Below are 21,131 nucleotides of genomic sequence, written 5' to 3'. Positions count from 1 at the left end.
CCCTTAGGATTTCTGTGTTATCTAGATCTAGATTAGAGTTGTGCACATTTCACAGGCATTAAGCTACTTCGACGTGCATTTGCAATTTAGTAGCTGCTCGTCGGTCTCCTCGCTCGGTTGTGCCTCCAGAAATACTCGTGATCCTCGCTGTTAATCCTAGTCTACATTTTTATCTTGTGTGTGATAAACGATTTATGTGCAGTCGAGTAGCTGACAATGCAGTGAGTAAATTAAACAACTCAAGTCATTAAGTCACAAACTCTTAGCTAACTGATGAGCAAACAGAGATGACAGAAGCGACAGACAAAGAGTCAGCTCTTCGAGTTGTTTGTTCTCGTATATTATTATTTTTTGGTAGAACAATTGCTGCTGTCTTTCGTTTGCTATGTTAGTTAATGACAACAACCTTCCATAAAAGACATTAGCAATTAACACTGTAAGCTGTATGTACTGCCACAGCAGTATATACTGATTACCTCCGATAATAAAGTTTAACAACTGTTTTGTTCCTTGAGGGCAATAAAATCAACACACGCAATCTGACATAATGACGCTCTCGATTAATGGGTGTTGTAAAAATCCAAACTAATGTGAATTAAATGCTTATCTTAGAGCCGATATCAAAAATGAGTCCATGGTGTACCCCACGAAGCCAACCATATCAGATGATTACGATCCCCACAAGCATCGCAATGTGAAAAATCCCACAAAGTAAGAAACATAACATAATTGGCATCTACAAAAATAGAATTATCTCCATGATCTTTACTTTCTTTTATTTTTTAAGCAACTGGCAAACATTTGCCCACTTTTTGAAGGCGTCCATTGGCACTGGAGTGCTGGCTATGCCAAGTGCTTTTGCTCATGCGGGTTATGTGAATGGTATTATCTTGACTCTGATCATTGGTGGGCTGGCTCTTTACTGTCTGCACATATTGGTAAGTTGACTTGCTCAAAATTGTGGAAAATTGTAATGCATAGTTCAATTTTATTCACTTTGTTTACGCTTGTATTAAAAAACAAGTAAGAAAGCTACAGTCGAGTGTACTCGACTGTGAGATACCCGCTACCCATTTTGAATAAAATAAATATAATTTGCTGTATTTTCTCAAAATATACCGAATATACTGCAAAAATACTAAAAATATACCAAATGGTATATTTGGTATATCGACATAGTACCGCATTCAAAATATACCATAGACGGCACAATATACCAGATTGTCAGCCAAAGCAACTAAGACCCCTAGTAAGTAGGCGTTTTTGCCCATACAAAAATATTTCTTTTATAACTTCGACAATTTTTATCTGATCGCAACCAAATTTTCAGAAATCATAACTACTATAGTAGTTATTATATATACCAAAATTCGGAACTCTAGCTTTAAAATTACGCTTGTTATTCGATTTTTTTGTTTTGCGGGGGCGGAAGTGGGCGTGGCAAAAATTTGAAACAAACTTGATCTGCGTGCAAACATAACAAATGTTGTCGAAAAAAAACTATAGCTCTATCTCTTATAGTCTCTGAGATCTAGGTGTTCATACGGACGGACGGACAGACACACAGACGGACAGACGGACATGGCTATATCGTCTCGGCTGTTGACGCTGATCAAGAATATATATACTTTATAGGGTCGGAGATGCCTCCTTCTACCTGTTACATACATTTCCTGCCGGCACAAAGTTATAATACCCTTCTACCCTATGGGTAGCGGGTATAAAAAAAAATGTTCTTTTTTATTTATTTACAATTTATTAAACTACGTTTTAGAAATTAATAATGTCGATCTAAACTTTATTGACTTCACTTATGTACACATTTCTCATGTGTAGAACCTGTACTTTAGACACTTTACTTTTATACCAAAAAACTGCACACTTTATTTGTTATATATTTTTATGTATTTTTATGTTTTTATTTGCCAATACTTTTATTCACTAAATTTACTTATTATCGTAACACAAATTATAAATTAAAACTCATTTAGAAAAAATTGTTGTACTTCTTTTGCACATCCAAAAGTATATATTCATTTTAATCATGTTTTACATTAAGTGCAGAATCTGTACTATTCAATAATCACACTTTAACAAGTAGATAAAGTACATATTTAAATATTTTTATCAGCAATCGATAAGTGCACATGTAGCTAGATAAAGTTAGATAGATATAATCTCTTTTCGATGTACATGGAGATAATAAATTTGTCTTTTTATTGTCAATAATCTTTTTATTACTTCCGTTTACTTATCAGATCAGCTGCATGTATTTGTTATGCAAACGTCAGCGAGTGCCCTACGTCAGCTTCTCGGAAGCCATGAAACTAGGTCTGCAGCAAGGTCCACCTTTTTTACGCTGTCTGGCTCCAATTGCCACGTGAGTCAATTGTTGCATTCATATCTTAATTATCTTATCAACCATTTTGTATTTCTCTCTCTCAGTCCTTTTGTGGATGGTTTTTTGGCTTTCTATCACTTCGGCATCTGCTGCGTTTACGTCGTTTTTATTGCGGAGAGCATCAAGCAGCTGTTTGATGAATACGTCGTCGTATGGGATGTACGCTTGCACATGTGCTTGCTGATCGTGCCACTTTTGCTGATCTTTAGCATAAGAAATCTCAAACTACTTGCGCCATTTTCTAGTGCTGCCAATTTGTTGCTCTTTGTGGGTGAGTTAAGATTAAAGTATTTGTTTTAGTCATAAATATGTTTTCGATCACTAAATGAAGTACTATTATTATAGTCGTAAAAATAGAGTTTAAACTGATTACGTCACCCATTGATCTACCTTCAATTGGCTTGGAAATTTTTAATAACACTTTTATATTACTTTATGACATTATTTTGATAATTACAAGAATTTTGTTTACTACCTTAGGCTTTGGAATTGTACTGTATTATATTTGTACGGATTTACCACCGCTCAGTGAACGGGAAGCCTTTGAAGATTACAAAAAGTTTCCTACATTTTTTGGCACTGTGCTTTTTGCACTGGAAGCGGTGGGCGTGGTAAGTTTAACTGCCATTAACAGCAATTGCAATTGTTATCTGTGCATTGCTTCCGTTAGATCTTGGCTATTGAGGAGAACATGGCAACACCTCGTGCCTACGTGACGCCGTGTGGCATCATGAACTGGGGCATGGCCATTGTGTTGAGCTTGTATGTGTTCCTTGGATTCTTTGGCTACTGGAAATATGGTGATGAGGCATTGGGCAGCGTTACCTTAAACATACCACAGACGGAAGTGTAAGCTTTATTCACAATATTACTCATACGCATAGTAATACATATAATTTTGTCGCTCTCTCCCGCAGCATGGCGCAAGTGGTGAAGATCTTCTTTGCCATCACTACATACATTTCTTATGCGCTTCAAGGTTATGTCACAGCACACATCTTGTGGAGCAAGTATCTAAGCAAACGCATTAAGGACATATCCAAGCATACGCTCTATGAGCTCCTTTTTCGAGCTGTGATTGTGCTGCTCACTTGTAAGTACTATCTACTATATATTATCTATTATCTATTATCTATTATCTATTATCTATTATCTATTATCTATTATCTATTATCTATTATCTATTATCTATTATCTATTATCTATTATCTATTATCTATTATCTATTATCTATTATCTATTATCTATTATCTATTATCTATTATCTATTATCTATTATCTATTATCTATTATCTATTATCTATTATCTATTATCTATTATCTATTATCTATTATCTATTATCTATTATCTATTATCTATTATCTATTATCTATTATCTATTATCTATTATCTATTATCTATTATCTATTATCTATTATCTATTATCTATTATCTATTATCTATTATCTATTATCTATTATCTATTATCTATTATCTATTATCTATTATCTATTATCTATTATCTATTATCTATTATCTATTATCTATTATCTATTATCTATTATCTATTATCTATTATCTATTATCTATTATCTATTATCTATTATCTATTATCTATTATCTATTATCTATTATCTATTATCTATTATCTATTATCTATTATCTATTATCTATTATCTATTATCTATTATCTATTATCTATTATCTATTATCTATTATCTATTATCTATTATCTATTATCTATTATCTATTATCTATTATCTATTATCTATTATCTATTATCTATTATCTATTATCTATTATCTATTATCTATTATCTAGTCTTGTGTGCCATTGCCATTCCGGATCTTTCCCTGTTCCTATCCCTCGTGGGATCTTTCTGCCTCTCTATCCTGGGCCTGATCTTTCCGGCTTTGCTGCAGATTTGTGTACAATACGAACAGGGTTATGGACCTTTTCACATCAGACTGGTGATCAATATGTTGTTGTTAATCTTCGGTTTCTTTGGTGGAATTGTCGGCACCTATGTTAGCATCGTCGATATTGTGGAGGCTTTGTCTTAGAATTAATTTATGTTAGTTACTTAGCAATATTTTAAGCACTGTGGCGAATGAGTAAATGTAAAAAAATTAGTAGGTTTTTCGTTTTGTTTATTCTCATTTTTATGAATTAAAATATATTTTGAAAACTGAATAAAATTTTTGTTTTATTTCGATGCTCCATTTGAATTAAATTCTTTAGTTATTTTATCGTTATTACTCTAAATTTTAAGTTATTATGAAGTGAGTAGACACGCCAGCATTTAATTCAATAATGACAAGACGACAGAAGCAGATCCGTAAATACTTTTCTAAAATAAAATTTGTAATTTCAATTTTAGGAATGATTCTAATGATGATTATGATCCCCACGAGCATCGCGATGTTAAGAAACCCACAAAGTACGTAAAAAATCCGTTATAAACAGCCTTATCCTATATAATTCCCGTCCAGCAATTGGCAAACGATGGTGCATTTCTTGAAGGCTTCAGTTGGCACTGGAGTGCTGGCCATGCCCAATGCTTTCGCCCATGCTGGGTATTTGAATGGTAGCATCTCGACTGTGATCCTTGGCTGCATAGCTCTATATTGTCTCCACATTTTAGTAAGTTCTCTAGTTTGCTATTAAATTGGTTTTAAATTCTATTTTTTTGCAGCTCGGATCCATGTATATTCTATGTAAGCGCAAGCGAGTGCCCTACATCAGCTACTCGGAGTGCATGGAAATTGGTTTAAAGGAGGGTCCGCCCATATTTCAATGCTTGATTCCACTTGCCACGTAAGTCGCTAATTTTATCTCTCTTTAAACTGAATTTTAAACTCACTCCTAGCCCGATAGTGGATGGATTTCTGGCCTTCTATCATTATGGCATCTGTTGCATTTATGTGGTGTTTATGGCGAGCAACATCAAACAGGTTGTCGACCATAATCTCATCGTGTGGCCAGTTCGCACTCACATGTGCTTTCTGGTTATTCCGCTTTTACTCATCTTTAGCATCAGGAATCTCAAGTTACTCGCTCCCTTTTGTGCGGCTGCCAATATTCTGCTCCTTTTCGGTAAGTTAAATTTGGGAATTTTTATCTACTTTACTACAAACTAAATACAGTAGATACTCGAAGCAGTTTACGAATTGATTAAATAAGAGTAGAATGGCATCCATGCAAAATTATATATAATGATAATGACATAAATTTTAAGTATTATCGATTAACTTTAAATGGAACAAATGTCTGTGGTACAAGCGTTGAATTTTACATAGCAATACTATCAATTTTTATAAGTTATTAGCTTTAATTTCAACAAATAAAATAATAAATCAAATTCTTATCCGCAGAAATGGTAAGCCACCAAATGTTTGGTTAATGCATTTCATAAAAATTTTATTACAATATTTTCGTAAAAAAAAGTCAAAATAAGTTTTTTAATTTTGATTTATAATATAAGATGTTAAGCTTTTACAATTCGCAAGTTTTTATATAATCATTTTAAAATTTCAAGCCACTATTGCTGATATCATATTATTTAGTTTGTTTACTATAAGTTTTGCTTACTAAACCATAAATATTTATATCTTGCCTAAAGGTCTATCCATTGTTATGTATTATATTTGCACTGAGTTGCCTCCTTTAAGTGAACGAGAAATGCTTGTGGATATCAGACAAATGCCCGTCTTTTTTCGGTACTGTTCTCTTTGCTTTAGAAGCTGTGGGCGTGGTAAGTTTAATTTTAATTATTAATTAGTTCTTTCTTTGTACTATGACTAACTTCTTTCAGATCTTAGCTATTGAAGAGAATATGGCCACACCAAAGTCATATGTTACCCCGTGTGGCATCATGAACTGGGGCATGGCCATTGTGCTGACTTTGTATGCAACAATCGGGTTCTTTGGCTATTGGAGGTACGGTAATGAGGTATTGGGCAGCGTCACACTCAACATACCACAAACAGACATGTAAGGAGCGCAGTCAAAAAATATTACGTATACGTTACATGTTTTTTTTTCTCTCTATGTAGCTTGCCGCAGTGTGTGAAGATATTATTTGCAGTCACAACATATATTTCATATGCATTGCAGGGTTATGTTGCGGCCAACATTATTTGGAACAAGTATTTGATTAAACATTTCCCAGATGAATCCCAAACATACGAGATACGAACTCATTATGCGCGCAGTAATTGTGATTCTAACATGTAAGTCACTTAAATTAATTTTAATGTTTAAATTGAATTGTATTAATTGTTAAATTTCAGTTCTTGCTGCGGTTGCCATACCGGATCTTGGACTCTTCTTGTCGCTGGTCGGAGCATTATGTCTCTCTATATTGGGACTTATGTGCCCGGCTTTGCTGCAAATCTGTATTCAATACGAACAGGGTTACGGGCGTCTAAAGTATAAGCTGGTGATTAACATATTGCTATTTATGTTCGGCGCTTTCGGCGGTTTTGTGGGTACTTTTGTCAGTGTCGAAGAGATTATTGATACATATGCCTGCAATAAGGCAGAGATATGAGTTTGTTTAGACAATTGGATATATATTTTTTAACTTTATAGATTTTGCAATGCAATGTATTTATAAATGCAAGCAACAAGTTCGAGTAGGTAGGAATTGAATGTAGAGACAAAGTACAAAATTTCCTTTCTAATATCTCATCGACATTCTGATATACAATAAAATATAGATTTCTTATCAGTTTCTTATATATTAATTTAGTTAAAGCATTTAGTTTAAATAAAATAGAATATTATTCATCATTCAGGAACAATATTATTAATAAGTGAATGAATATATAGTAGTAGTTATAAATTCAATATAGAGATAAATCAAATAAATTATACTTATTGATAAGACAAGAAAACAGAGATCAACTTATTGATTTTCTTATCTGTTTTGTATATTTCAAAATTATAGATTCGCTAGAGCAGTGTATTATTTAATAAAATCATCAAATTTGCGAAATTGATTAAGTATGCTATATATCAATTAAATGCATTTGTAATGGTAATAAGTTCTGCGCCTTAATTGGTTATATATTTCAATATATATAGATATACTCGTAATATAGCTAGCAATAATAACTCCTGGGTGATTAAACATGATTAGGTAAACAACTATGTTATTTATTAGTGAAAGTATCTAGTTCGAGTTAACTATGAAATAGTTAGTCAATGTAAATTTAATATAAACATAAGAACATAATAAATAATGCATAGATTTGGGTTTGTAAGATATTTCGAAAACTGTAAATTATAGACTAAGAAATGCATTTATTTGTTAAGTTACTTCGGGAAAAATATTAAATTTTATGTTGCAATCAAATGCAGATATAATGTCAATAATTTGTTCAACTTAGGGTTCATCTAACATTTATGTACATTTATTTAGTAGGATTAAGTTATTTATAAGCTGTTTTTCTGCCAAATTGTATCATAAGCATTAAGTTTGGGTTAAACATTGTGTAAAGATATATAAAGCAATTAAATGTAGAGAAAATATGATACAAAAAATTATGAAGATAATATTTCCAGAGTTATGAGTTTGACAGATATTTGTACACCTGAAAATTATAGGTTGATCAGTTCATATCGTAATCAACGTATCTAGTTGGAGTTAAATTTTAATTACTTAATCACTTCCAAAAGAAAGACAATAAAGACAAAATTCTAAGTTTGGTAGGTAATTGGAGACTACAAAGATTATAGATGACATCTTATTTGAGTTTCACATTAAATAATTGATGACAAATGCATGTAGTATAAAATTAAGATATAATAAGAAATGCATTAATGTTGATTAGTAGCTTATTAGGTATTTGAATACCATAAAATTATAGATAAAGCAATGTGCAACCATTAATGTGAATTATACTTACCGACAATGTGAATGGTGTGTTTTCTGTTTGGTTTTAATGTGCATTACGATAATTTGCTGCTCTGATGATATTGCTCTTCTTGAACTAGCGCAGCATGGACATTATTAACGTTTCCCTCGATGCCTAATGTTTGCCGTTAAATGCTAATACTGATAGTGAATGGGGGCGTGGGGGTGGATTGGGTGCACTCATAATTGAGCGCATGCAGCGTGTCGTGGCACAGTTCAGTTGAGTTCGGTTCGGTGCATGTGGCGTATGCGTAATCTAGCGTTTGCCTCGCCATGTGGCTTATGCAAATCATGCCGCTTGTGGCCTGCATATGTCATTTGGCCGCTGGTTTTGCTGCTGTATTTGGCCCATTTGGTCTGTTTATTCGGTATGGCCTGCTAATTATTGCCACGCCTGCCGCCTGCCTGTGTACAAGCCAATGGTCATGACAGCAGCAACAGTGCCGTCGAAAACGGGGTCAAAAGTCGAGCAGTCCAGCAGTCGAAGCGAGTCGAGGCGAGTCGAGGCGAGTCGAAATTCTTTTTAACTTTAATTAAAAGCTAAACTTTGCGGCAAATGTGGCAAGTTGCTGCTGAAGTATGCAGGCGTCTTTCTACCTTGTCCGACAAATTCGCCCTGCAGCTGATGGTGCTGATAGTCAGACAGACGCGTCAGACATGGTCACGTGCTGCTGTTGCTGCTGCTGCAAATGCAACGAACTGTAATTAAATGCAACCGCAATTAACACAAAAGCGCCCGCAGGTCAGAATGGCTTTACTGTCTCTGTGTATAGTATGTTGCCCCTCCTCTCTCTCTTTCTTCTACCGAATTTCTGAGCAGACGTTGCTCTGGCGCATTTTATTTACAATGTTTTGAACACAGGTTCCTGTCGACATTGCTTTTGCTCCCTTGTCTCCAGCTGCTGCTGCTGCTGCTCCTCACACGTTGTCTTCTCTGTCGACCCTTGTAATGTTACATTGCAATGTGCATTGGCAATGGCAATGCCTGGCGGCCATAAGCAGAAGCCAAAAACAAGTAAGAAACCTACGGTCAAGTATGCTGGACTGTGAGATACCCGGTACCCATTGTCAATAAAAGCAAAACAGTGCAGTATTAATATACCAAATTAATATGCCGAATGCCATTTGAAATATTGCATTAATTAAAATATACTAAACAATATACCACAAAATACTAAAAATATACCGAATCGATTAAGTACTATATTTGCAATATATACCATATTTATAAAACTGGAACTGTGTGATATTAATTTCAAAATATACCATATTAATATGACATAAAATACTAAAAATATGCAGATGACAAATATACAGAATATACTAGAATACCATACGAATAAAAGTAAAATAGTGCAACATTACTTTTAAAATATACCTAATTAATGTACCGCAAAAATACTAAAAGTATACCGTAAGTCCTATTTGATATAACGCTGAAGTACTACATTTGAAATATACCATATGAATAAAAGCTGAACAGTGCAGTATTAAATTAAAAATTTACCAACTTAGTATACAGCAAAATTACTAAAAATGTACTAAAGATTATATGTGGTATAATTATAGTACAGGCATAAAGCTATAATACCCTTTGACCCTATGGGTAAAGGGTATAACGAGGGTTGCTTGCAAGCGAAGCAACTTCACACACACATAGCTTTGAATGGTCAACTGCTTGAGCTGCCCTCGCTGCGGCGTGTGTTGAATTGCCGTTTTGCTTTGTACGTTTAATTACTCTTTTGACGGAAATAACACAACATTCGTTTTAAAAATGGCAACAAAATAGGAATTGCAGTCAGCTCGCAGTCTGCAAAGCATTCAAAGAGTGCAACTCTCTGCCTCCCTTTTTGTTGCTGCTGCTGCGCTTAAATTTCCGCCACAGCTGCTGACAATTTAAATAGATGGGAATCAAAGACCTGCTTCTGCCTTTCAGAAAAGGGAGCAGAGCGTTTCCTCCCACCCATAGAATCACTTTTCTTTGAGCTCTGTGAGGCAAATTAAATGACAAGTTTACTTGTTTGGCCTGTTGAGTTTTTGTGTTTTGCTATTGCCATTCGACATTGCGTTGGCATTCGAGTCATTTGCCGTTTGAGCATTTTAATTATATTTGTGCAGGGCAGCGCAAAGTTGGCCTCCTTCCCTCTCAGTTGACGGCGCGAGCTTTTAGTGTTTCCGGGCAGTTGGGCGCCGTTTCTTCTCGTCTCTGATGGGAGGGAAATTGAATTACGCACAATGCTAGGTAAACACATGGTCATTGCATTTGATGATGAAACTGAAAAGATCTACACGGCTCGGCCCACGCAACAAAATGTATGCGTAAAAGTTAATTAGAAAATGGCCTGAATACGCGTTCCCTTCGTTTCAGCAATATTTCATTTCAATTTCATTCAGCTTTGCATTAAATTTACCCTGGCAGCTGGTACAATATTATATACATGTTACACGCAGCACAGATTGTTCAATTTGCAAGCTTGTTTGATCAAAACTCATTTATTGCCATAGAAATACATCAATCTATCTATCCGTCTATCTATGCTCCTTCCCTCTCTCTCCCTCTCTCTCTTTCGCTTATTCATAGTGTTTTCAGCAAACAGTTTGCACGTAATTTATACGTATACTTAATATACATATATATATTATATAGCTGTTTACTATATGTCGAACAAACAGTGTTGAATATTGCTGGCATATTCAACAAATTTGCAGCTATTGTTTGTTGTTGGCGCGCTCGCTGTTCGCAACGTTCTCGAATTTTTCGCGTTGCAGTCGAAAATTTGTGTTGCATACTTTGTGGCGCACGCAAACTGAGATTTATATTAAAATCGTTTAAAAAGTTGCAAACAATACATATATTTTATGTGCTTCGCATCAATTTACAATGAAAGTTGTTGCGCAAAATTGTGCAGATTTTAAATTGTCAGAGACTAAGCACATTTTACTGAAATTCTGCATTTTCTGTCAGAGTTCATTATGTTGCAAAGTCTTTATCCTTTTGGCAATTGGTAAAAAGCGTATTCTAATTAATTTTTATACCCGTCCCCATAGAAGAAAGTAGGGTAGCATATCTTTGTGCCTCCAGTAAATCTGTGTAACAGGCAGAAGGAGGCAACTCCTACACTATAAAGTATATATTATATGTTCTTGATCGGTGCCCACAGCCTACTATAATAGATAGACTATAATAGATAGATAAAGCATACCTGCATATCGAAAAAAAATCGAATAGCAAGTAATAATAAATCGCAATTAAAGATGTAAGGATTACGAAAAATGTGGTTGCGATCAGATATAAATTGTGGAAGTATTTCAAAATTATTTTTATATTGCAAAAAATGGATTCGGTTGCTTAGCTGAAAATCTGGTAATTTATGTACTATATCAATATATCAACTATAGCCTTCGGTATATTTAGATTCAGGTATGCTTTAAATGTAATAGTATTACGGTATACCAAATATAACCATAGGTATATTTCAGTATATTCCAGTTAGTTTATTGAAAATATTTTATGAATAATACTACTATTTAGCATTTATTTAAATTAGGTAGCGCGTATCTTACAGTCGAGCACTTTCGACTGTAACTTTCTAACTTGTTTTGTATAAGCCTTCGCAAATATAAATCGTTATAATTATGTCTTATTTAAATTGGAAAATGCTTGGCATTTGCATTCAGTACTTTGCCAAAAATTCTCCAAGTTTCATTTGTCGCCTTTAATAAGCTGTAATTTGGCAAATGGAGTACAATTGGGTTTGTCTATATTCAGTGGGGAGTCATTTGAGTAGAACTAAGCCCAGGAGCTTATCTCGTTCACAGTGTTCACAGTGTCTAATCGCATGCCATTCCACCTTTTGCACTCATTTTGGCTTTTCAAAATGTGTTTGCATATTTGCTCATTTAGCCTGGCAAGTGCTTAATTTTCGTGCTCGCAAATGATTCATTTTTATTCATTTAACCAATTTTAGACGCAGATAGAGAGACGAAGAGGGGTGGAGTGGGAGTGGGAGTGGGAGTATGTGGGGAAGCCTAACTAACCATCATGGCAAATGAGGGAAAAAGCTGAGTACAGAGGCGCGCAGCCTCTTGGCAATTTGTTTGGCTGCTTGTAACAACTGAACCGCCGCTATCTGTGCATGTGTGTGCCGCATCAAAATGATTTATTTTACGCAACGCTAAGCATACACACACACAAAAACACACACACAGAGAGACCGCGTGGAAAATCAGGCAACAATGACGACAAGCGTCGCATCGTATTGTTTTGTGTGTGGCAGGCGGCTTTTGGTTGTTTCGTTTCGTTACGTTGAGGTTTTCGCTGTATTTATTCTGCAGCAGACGCGACTCTGCAGCCACCTAATGCCCATCATCACCTACTGCAGACCGAGAGCAGAGAGCAGAGAGAGAGAGAGAGAGAGCGAGACTGACTGTCAATGACGAGCAGCATCGCCAGAGTTTGGCTATGAATAAATAACGAACACACCGGCAATGGCAATGGTAACGAGGTGTACACTGAAAAAAGTCAGTTTTTGTAATGAGAAACATTTATGTTCTTAAAATAAGTTTACTTGAAGATTGAATTATTAAAATAATGTTTTATTATTATTATGTATTATGTATCTTAAAAATGCGAAATTATCAAAATATGATTGGGATACGCAATTCTCGAAGCTATCAAAATTTCTATATAGTTTTTAGCAAGTCTTCAGTCTTTTCGTTCATAGTCGTGAACAGTTCTCTGTAGTCTGTGAGAGAAGATCGATAAGTACTTTGTAAGTATAGCGTTAATATAGAGCGTATAGCGTTAAATATTCATAAGAATGTGCTTATTAAATAATACAATAATAAACGGCATAAAAAGAAACAAAAAAAAAAACAGTGATCCATTTTCATTAAAAATCAAAACAATACGATATTGTTCTTAAAATATAATACATAATCAAAAAAATACTAAAGTATACCGAAGGCTTCAAAATACAACAAAGAGTTAAAAATATGATAGATTAATTTTTATTAATATCAACTAAGTCTTATAACAAGATGTGTTTTCCACCTTTAAGAATTTTATGTTCGCGACGCAAATAATTTTTAGTAGTGAAAGCAAAATCTTAATTTCACAACTTTTTTTTTCAGTGTAGAAGAGGAAGGAAGGAATAGGATAGTGAGTGAAAGGGAAAGAGTCTGCAGGCAGCTTGGCATGTTGTTGCATGTGATTTATGCTGAGAATACATGAAACTAAAATAGGCGCCGGGCTTCAAAACATTGATTGTTGCTAATGTGGCCAAAAAAGGGCTCCGACTGCCACGCCCCCAACTCTCACGCTCTCTGTCTGCCACTCGACATATTCCTCTGCGGCGTGCGCAATTGTGGCCGTCATTTTAGCTTTCGCTTTAGCTTTAGCATGATAACAGATAAGCAACAGCAACCGAAACAGACACAGATGTATGTACATACGTATATGTGGGGAAGGAAGATAAAAAGGTCGAGCAGCTGCCTCGAGCGTTGCTTGTTGTACGCTCTGTCTGTACGCTCTGGGTCGCTGCAGGTGCGTTAAACATTTATGAGCGCCAAAACGCAGATTTTATTGAGGCAGTTCGCTGGGCGCACACCGCAAAAATTGTTATAAACGCCCATGCATAATTCATAAAGTTAAAGTGACCCCGTTGCGTATACGCAATAATCATACGCCATGCCGCACACGACAGCAGCAAAAAAAAGGCCTCGACAACAGACCCTCGATATTTGTATGCCCTTGGTGGGCTATTTAACGAATTGCCGCCACGGGAGGTTTATTAGATCTTCAGCTAGCTGCAAGTACAGCCAAAGCAAGTGCTTTGAATTTATTGTATAATTGAAATTGAATGGCAAAGCCAAAGCCATTGCCATAACTATAAATATTTAAAAAGGCTCGATGAAAAATATTGAAAATATAAAAATTTATATAAATGCAAAATTGATGATTCAATTAAGAAAAGTCAAGATAAGAGCTACAAAAATATATTTCTAAAAATCAAATGCAAACAAGACTTAGTGAATTAACGAAAAATAATCAACAAAGTTAAATCAAATGCATAAATAAATTGTTGAAAAATATTTCGCAAATTCGCATGCAATTCGAATTCAATTTTACGGGTAGATTTTTATTTTTGGCAGCTTTGCCAAAATTATTTATGCATGTGTATTTAATGTCTTTACAGCTATTTGATGTGGTCAATAGCCATGGCATGGAGCATAATCCCATTGCTACCACCAACAAGTAAGGAAGCTACAGTCGAGTGTGCTCGACTGTGAGATACCCGCTACACAGTTTGAGTGAAAGCAAAATAGTTCGGTATTCATTTTAAAATATACCAAATAAATATATTATAAAATACTAAATAAAACTAAAGGTAATTTGATATATCGATGAAGTTCTATTTTCGAAATATGCAATATTATTAAGAGTAAAACAGTGCGGTGTTATTCTTAAAAAATACCAAACAATATACCGTAAAAATACTAACAAGTAAGAAATCTTCAGTCGAGTGTGCTCGACTGTGAGATACCCGCTACACAGTTTGAGAAAAAACCAAAACAGTGCGGTATTATTCTTAAGGTATACCAAAAAATATACTGCAAAAATACTGACAAGTAACAAAGTTACAGTCGAGTGTTTTCTATCGCTACCCATGTTCAATTAAAGCAAAAAATTTCGTCAAATTAATATACCACAAAAATACTAAATATACATAAAAAGGCTACATTTGATATATCGATAAAGTACTATATTCGAAATATACCATAGGTCAAAGTATACCATTTATATTTGCGAAAGCGGAGGCGGGCTTGGCAAAAATTTGAAATAAACTTGATCTTGCAGTTTAAAATTATAGCTACATATATCTCTTTTAAATCTATGAGATCCAGGTTTTCATACGGACAAACAAATGGACATAGTCGACGCTGATCAAGAATGCATCCTGTTGCGTATTACATACATTTCCTGTCGGCACAAAATGATAATACCCTTCTTCCTTATGGGTAGCGGGTATACAAATATCAGCACGTTCGGCCATAAACTCTTCAAATGGTTTCGTTTTTGGTATTTTTGCCTAATTGCGGCCAAAGCGTTTAGCTCTCAAAATGGTTTTTTTGGATAATTGCCAAAGAGCGAGAAGACTGACAGGCAGTCACGTATGTATGTGTGAGTGAGCTTATGTGTATGTATGTGTGTGTTGTATTTGTGATAGTGTGGTAATAATATTATAGCCAGAGGAAGCAAGTGAAATGCTTGAAATGTTCAACTGACAAGCAATGAAAGTTAGCGTCATCAACAACATCGTCATCGTCATCATCATCGTCATCGACAGTGCGACATTGACGTGCATGATGAGCAACTGACATGTCATGCCAATGGAGTGGGAGCTGAAGTGGGAGATGGAGACGGAGAACCGCACTTGGCATGTCAACGCTTCAACTTTTAGCAGCGGGTGAGAGTTTGGTGTCAAGCACTTTTGCCTAAACCCATAATTTATGCTGCATGTTTGCCATAACTCAATGGCAAGCGACTGCGGCGAACGAAGAAGGAGAGCGAAGAAGAGCGCAGGATATGTCTTCTTTGGCCTTAACGCTGAGCTCGCGCTATGTGGTTGATGAGCAGCAATCGATAAATGCGAGTGCGAGTACTCACATGATTCGTTCTTCTTCTCTGTCTCCATTCTTCGTTGCCTTTTGTCATGGCTGCGCGTTTCTTTTTTTTTTGTCGCCGATTGAGCGAACAATTGTTAGATGACGCCCAAGATGAATGTCCTGCAATTGTGTGCGCATTGCTTGCCATTTGTTTGGCAGCTCCAAACAGATTTACACCATCACATCCCGCGAGCAGAGAGCTGATAACGCAGCCACAGCGACAGCCACAGCCACAGCAGAGAAAGCATTTGACAATGCTATCAGTAGACAACCGACTGGCGACAAATCGTCGAGGGGATGCTTGTAAAAGTCTCTGGAATGAGTTGCATTTGAGTTCAGTTCAGTGCAGTGCACTTAACATTATCCTGGGCATATTAATAATTATGGTTATGGGATTTCGAAAGCATGTTAATGGCCATTCAAATCGATTTTCATTTGATATTTCACATTTGGCCTTCTGATTGCATTACCATAACACACTTTTGCATATTCCATTCGCATTATGTGTGTCTCGATGTGTGTTTGAACAAACCGCAGCCACTAATTAGCCCATGACAAACACATGGCACAACTTTATGTGTGTGTGTGTGTGGGTTTGTACCAAATATTTTGTTTCAATCTGCTTCAGCCACAGCCACAGCCAAATGTCGAATGTTTAACCCACAACTTAACCCGTGTGTAACCGGAACATACTGCAAATGATGATGAAATAATAGATGAGCATATAAATACTCAGAGACAGAGCGAGTGCGAGTTAATTATCTGCCTGAAAGCTCATTTATGTTTGATTGATACGCGTTGACTATGCACAACGAGCGCAGAGATTACAACAGAACAGCAGACACTTCAGGGACTAAAATGGACACAAGGTTATTGCTGTCGCAAAAAAAAAAAAAGGAAAATAAAATTAAATTACAGCACGTTTCATAAGAGAATAATTTATACTACTTTTGCAATTTCATATTCACAAATTTAATGTTTAATAACACAAAATGCGCTTACATTCGTAGTAAATTGCTTTGAGAATTACATTTTTTATTTACAACACAGAAAATATCAACAATAATTAGTTGACAAGGAGAAATATTCAAATCAGAATTGGAAACGTGATGATACTTTTAAGAATTATTTAATAATATTTTTCATCAGGTTCATTTCTATGCATCGTTGATGAATAAAAAAAATTATGTAGAACAGTAAACATAAAAATAAATGCACATTTAAATTTAAAATATTGTAAATAAAAGCATTCCTAATTAATATAAAAAGTATATTATTTTTCTAAATTTAGCACGATGAATAAGGAATGAAATGTTTTATAACATGCCTTTCCAAATTTGCAAATTTGCTTAAGAAATTAATATTCAATGTTTTTATTTTTATTTATTATCAATTTCGATTACGAATAGATGACAAAAATAAGTCATTTTTATTACATTAGAAATATGATTGAAATTCAGCATATGCAATTAAGATATATTAAACGAAATGTTTCACAAATTCAAATGCATTTAATTTTACAGCTCCGTTCATGGAAAATTTGGTGAATCAATACTTAGATCTTTTTTTATCCACTCTACAATTGTTCCGTCCCTAGCCCAAAAATCAAAGAACATCATCAGAAAATATTCAATTTACACAGTTTATCTCCAAAATTGCCAATCTTCTAATTTGTAAACCTGTTTTTGCTGGATACCTTTGCAGTTTGAACACAAGACAACAAAAAAAATTCCGAATTCAATTAAAAATATCAAAAATATAATTAAAAAATTTTAAATAGATTTGTTCCAAAATAAGAAATAATTTCTATATAAAATGTTTTTACTTTTGCAGTTTTGTTTTGAGTTTATTTATTTTTCATTAACCTTTAATTTGAGCAGTTGACAAAATAAAATAACATATTTAAAAATTGAATCTAAATTTTTTAACCAAATTGAAAGTAAATTAAAAATGAGCAGTTGACAAAATAAAATATTTTAGAATTGAATCTAAATTGTTTAACCAAATTGAAAGTAAAATGAAAATGAAAGAAAAAAAAATTAAGACGTTTCAGAAATAAATTTTAATTATTGTGATTTAAGATAAGTTTGAAAAATAAATTTAAAAAATTTAGCTTAAACAAGTAAGCATTAACATGAAGGAGTTCATTATAGCAGTCTTTGTTTTAAATAAACTTATATTAGCATGCATGCCTTAAATAAATATGTTGTCCATATATTAATTACACATAGTGTCAAAAATAAATAGGCTATTATTTAAATTTGTTAAGAGCTGTGCAAGTGTATGTGAAAGCGGTTTTAAATTCCCATTCATTCCATGCTAATAAATTCTATTTATAAAATGTAAATAAATGTTGTCTGTCGGAAAAGCGATTTGAAATAATTTGAATTGGGCAATTAACTATTTAGTAACATTTGACACACACACATACACACACAGAGACGCATGCACATATTCGGAGCAGCGAATTATAAATTATAAGCCATATTTAATTACCATTGGAGACAAACATGGTCGAAACAGGTGCTTGTATTAGAGACTGTGTGCATATGTGCTCCAGTTTCACGCTTATTTTGCAACTGTAATTATTTTGGTTGTGTGCCAGCGAGAGGCTCTTGGCATAATATTATTTGTTTACTCGCTCGCACACACTAATTGAATAATGCGCCATTGTTTTAACATTTTGTGGTCGCCGCAGACAACAACAAAACAGATCTTTTTTGTGTTTTCTAATTTCAATTTAATTCCAACTGCAGCGAGGGAAATCCAATAACCAAATGCTAAATGCTAAATGCGTTTTAATGAGTCGCCTAACCAGCAAGCAAAGCCTAATGAAGTGTGCTGAAATATGGGGAATTTCTCCTCCCCATTTCCCCCCTTCCTTATTTCGATGATAAACTCACACAGTTTACTGCAGGTCATCTGACCACGTTCTGGTCCTGTGTAAAAGGATATGAGGATATGAGGGAAAATGGCATTGTAACTCTTTACAAATAAGCAGCATTTCCGTGCCAGGCTTGTGTTTGGCATAAAGCCAAAGATAAATGGCAAACTAGCAAATGCCAAGCTAAAATATAAGTAAGCAAATGGAAGGTCAGCATTAAGACTGCGACTGAGAGAGTAGGAGAACACTTCGCTGGCCAGCAGCAAAGCAGCTAGAAAAGTGTAACAAATCTTGTGCCAGTTATTTCAGTTTCAGTTTTAGTTGTTGCTTTTTCGAGGGCGAATTTATGGGCGCGCATGTCACTGCACACAAAAAGTTAAACAGCGCGCAACGGAAGTGCGGCAACAACAGCAAACGACGACAGCGACAAGGAGCAAACACTTCCTTTATTTGGGAATGCGAGGGAACAACAACAATTGCTGGCTGGATTGTTGGGTAGCAAGCAGGACAACAGGAAGTTCAGGCCGTGCAATGCAATTTTTAGACGCCCCCGTGACAAACTGCGAGAATGTAAAATCAGAGCACTCCGATATGTGCAATCACATACGCTCTCATTATCATGAATCACTATCTAAATATAGCTTAAAATGAATACACAAGTGCCAAGCGAATACCTTTCAAATGCAGCTCAACTCGATGGGGAATAGTCTACTACAATGTTGCGTATACGCAATGTGAGCAAATATATTTGTAGCTCACGGATATAACTATTAAATTATTAACTTTCTCTTGGTTCACATTATCATTATCATTATTATCACTTCAATGGGGAATAGCCTATTACAGTGTTGCGTATAGGCAATGTGAGCAAAAATCTTTGTAGCCCACGGATATAACTATTAAATTATTAACTTTCGCAGCATTTTTTTGATTATGTAAAATAATTTATTTTTTTGTGATTCTTGATTCATATTGTTATTCTTAATTATTATCACTATAATAGGAAATAGCCCACTACAATGCTGCGTATAAGTAATGTGAAAAAATAAATTAATTCATAAATTACGAATATACATATTCAGTAATTATATCTAGCTCTAATATGTTAATCGTTAAATCTTTTATGAAATAGTTACTTTAATTAACTTTTCTTTTAATTTATATTTAAGTAAAATTTATTAATTTTAATTTGTGTAATAAAAAAAATTATTATTAATAATAGTCTTGATATTTCAATGATTTTTGTTTTACTTTCTTCTTATATAATTCCTATTTCTTGCATTGGAGATAGTCTACTACAATATTGCGTATACGCATCTTGAAATTGGAGAATTTGCAATTTTCGGATACCTATTAAATTATTATCTTTCACATAATTTTGTTAAGTAATGAAAACAATTTGTATTTATTATGAATCTTATACCTAATTCTTATCATTTACATTGGAAATAATCTAGTAAAATATTAAGTATACGAAAATATATAGCTTACGGATATTCGCATTTGTTTAGTATGTTTAACGGCAATATTTTGCGGTAATATAAATAATGTGCCAAATAATTAAGGTGTTAATAAGCGATTTACTTAATTCCAATTCCAATACTTTATTTTTCTACAAAATAAGTATTTTATATATGAACAAATAGTATTTGTTTTTAATAATCTTGAATTTTCTATGGTTCTATCTTCACCCTATTTTGTATGTCATTGGGAATAGTCTGACACAATATTGCATATACTTAATTTATTTACATGCATTTATTTTTAATTTAAATTTGTATTGTATTCTTGTATAAAACATCTAACTGTTATCAGTTCCCTCTTCGTCCAATAAAAAGATTTTTTTAAAGGACTATTAATATATTATATATTAGAGTTATTATCTATACTTAAGTATATATTATTTATTTGTCTTGCTTAGTCGTACATACCCGATTGATACTTTCACAGTACTTTCTTATGTATGTCAACTAGTTTTATCTGGCCTACGGCAGTGGCAGTTCAGCGTCGCGTTGCCTTGGCTAACAACATTAACTAGCAGCGCCTACGGGTCGTATGTGTAATGCGCTTGGCGTGAGTTGCTGCTTGTGTCTGTGTGAGTGTCTGCTTCTCGTTGTTGTTGTTTTTTTTTTTTATTGCTGAAGCCAACTTCCGTCGCTTGTTGACATATTTCCACTTCATTGGAATGAACAGAGCAGCCAGGCAAATGAAGATACAGCCGCGACAGCCGCGGGCGCCTGCCAGCTCCGAGACTCATTCAGGTGTGCAGCAGCTAGAG

General features: G+C 34.4%; 1 protein-coding gene and 1 pseudogene across 1 annotated transcript; both read left to right on the top strand.

The window, feature by feature from the left end:
• The first annotated feature begins 104 nt into the window (after window positions 1-104).
• LOC132792197 (proton-coupled amino acid transporter-like protein CG1139) lies at window positions 105-4,475 on the top strand. Its single transcript, XM_060801454.1, has 9 exons — window positions 105-221; window positions 613-711; window positions 788-938; window positions 2,259-2,380; window positions 2,446-2,672; window positions 2,882-3,012; window positions 3,072-3,250; window positions 3,319-3,494; window positions 4,203-4,475. Exons 1-9 carry the CDS (start codon window positions 217-219, stop codon window positions 4,442-4,444), a joined length of 1,332 nt encoding a protein of 443 aa, XP_060657437.1. The 5' UTR covers window positions 105-216; the 3' UTR covers window positions 4,445-4,475.
• A 77-nt stretch (window positions 4,476-4,552) lies between these two features.
• On the top strand, window positions 4,553-7,113 carry LOC132792198 (proton-coupled amino acid transporter-like protein CG1139; annotated as a pseudogene).
• Window positions 7,114-21,131: the final 14,018 nt, after the last annotated feature.

The sequence above is a fragment of the Drosophila nasuta genome, chromosome 3, assembly GCF_023558535.2.
Source record: "Drosophila nasuta strain 15112-1781.00 chromosome 3, ASM2355853v1, whole genome shotgun sequence".
NCBI classification, from domain to species: domain Eukaryota; kingdom Metazoa; phylum Arthropoda; class Insecta; order Diptera; family Drosophilidae; genus Drosophila; species Drosophila nasuta.
Note: the sequence above shows the minus strand (reverse complement) of the source record. Positions and strands in the feature narration are given on the sequence as shown.

What these genes read in the sequence shown, in the direction of transcription:
- LOC132792197 (XM_060801454.1), top strand. An exon ending in TTTACTGTCTGCACATATTG is followed by an intron (nt 939 to 2,258) that starts GTAAGTTGACTT and finishes TTTACTTATCAG; the next exon opens with ATCAGCTGCATGTATTTGTT. An exon ending in CAATTTGTTGCTCTTTGTGG is followed by an intron (nt 2,673 to 2,881) that starts GTGAGTTAAGAT and finishes TTACTACCTTAG; the next exon opens with GCTTTGGAATTGTACTGTAT.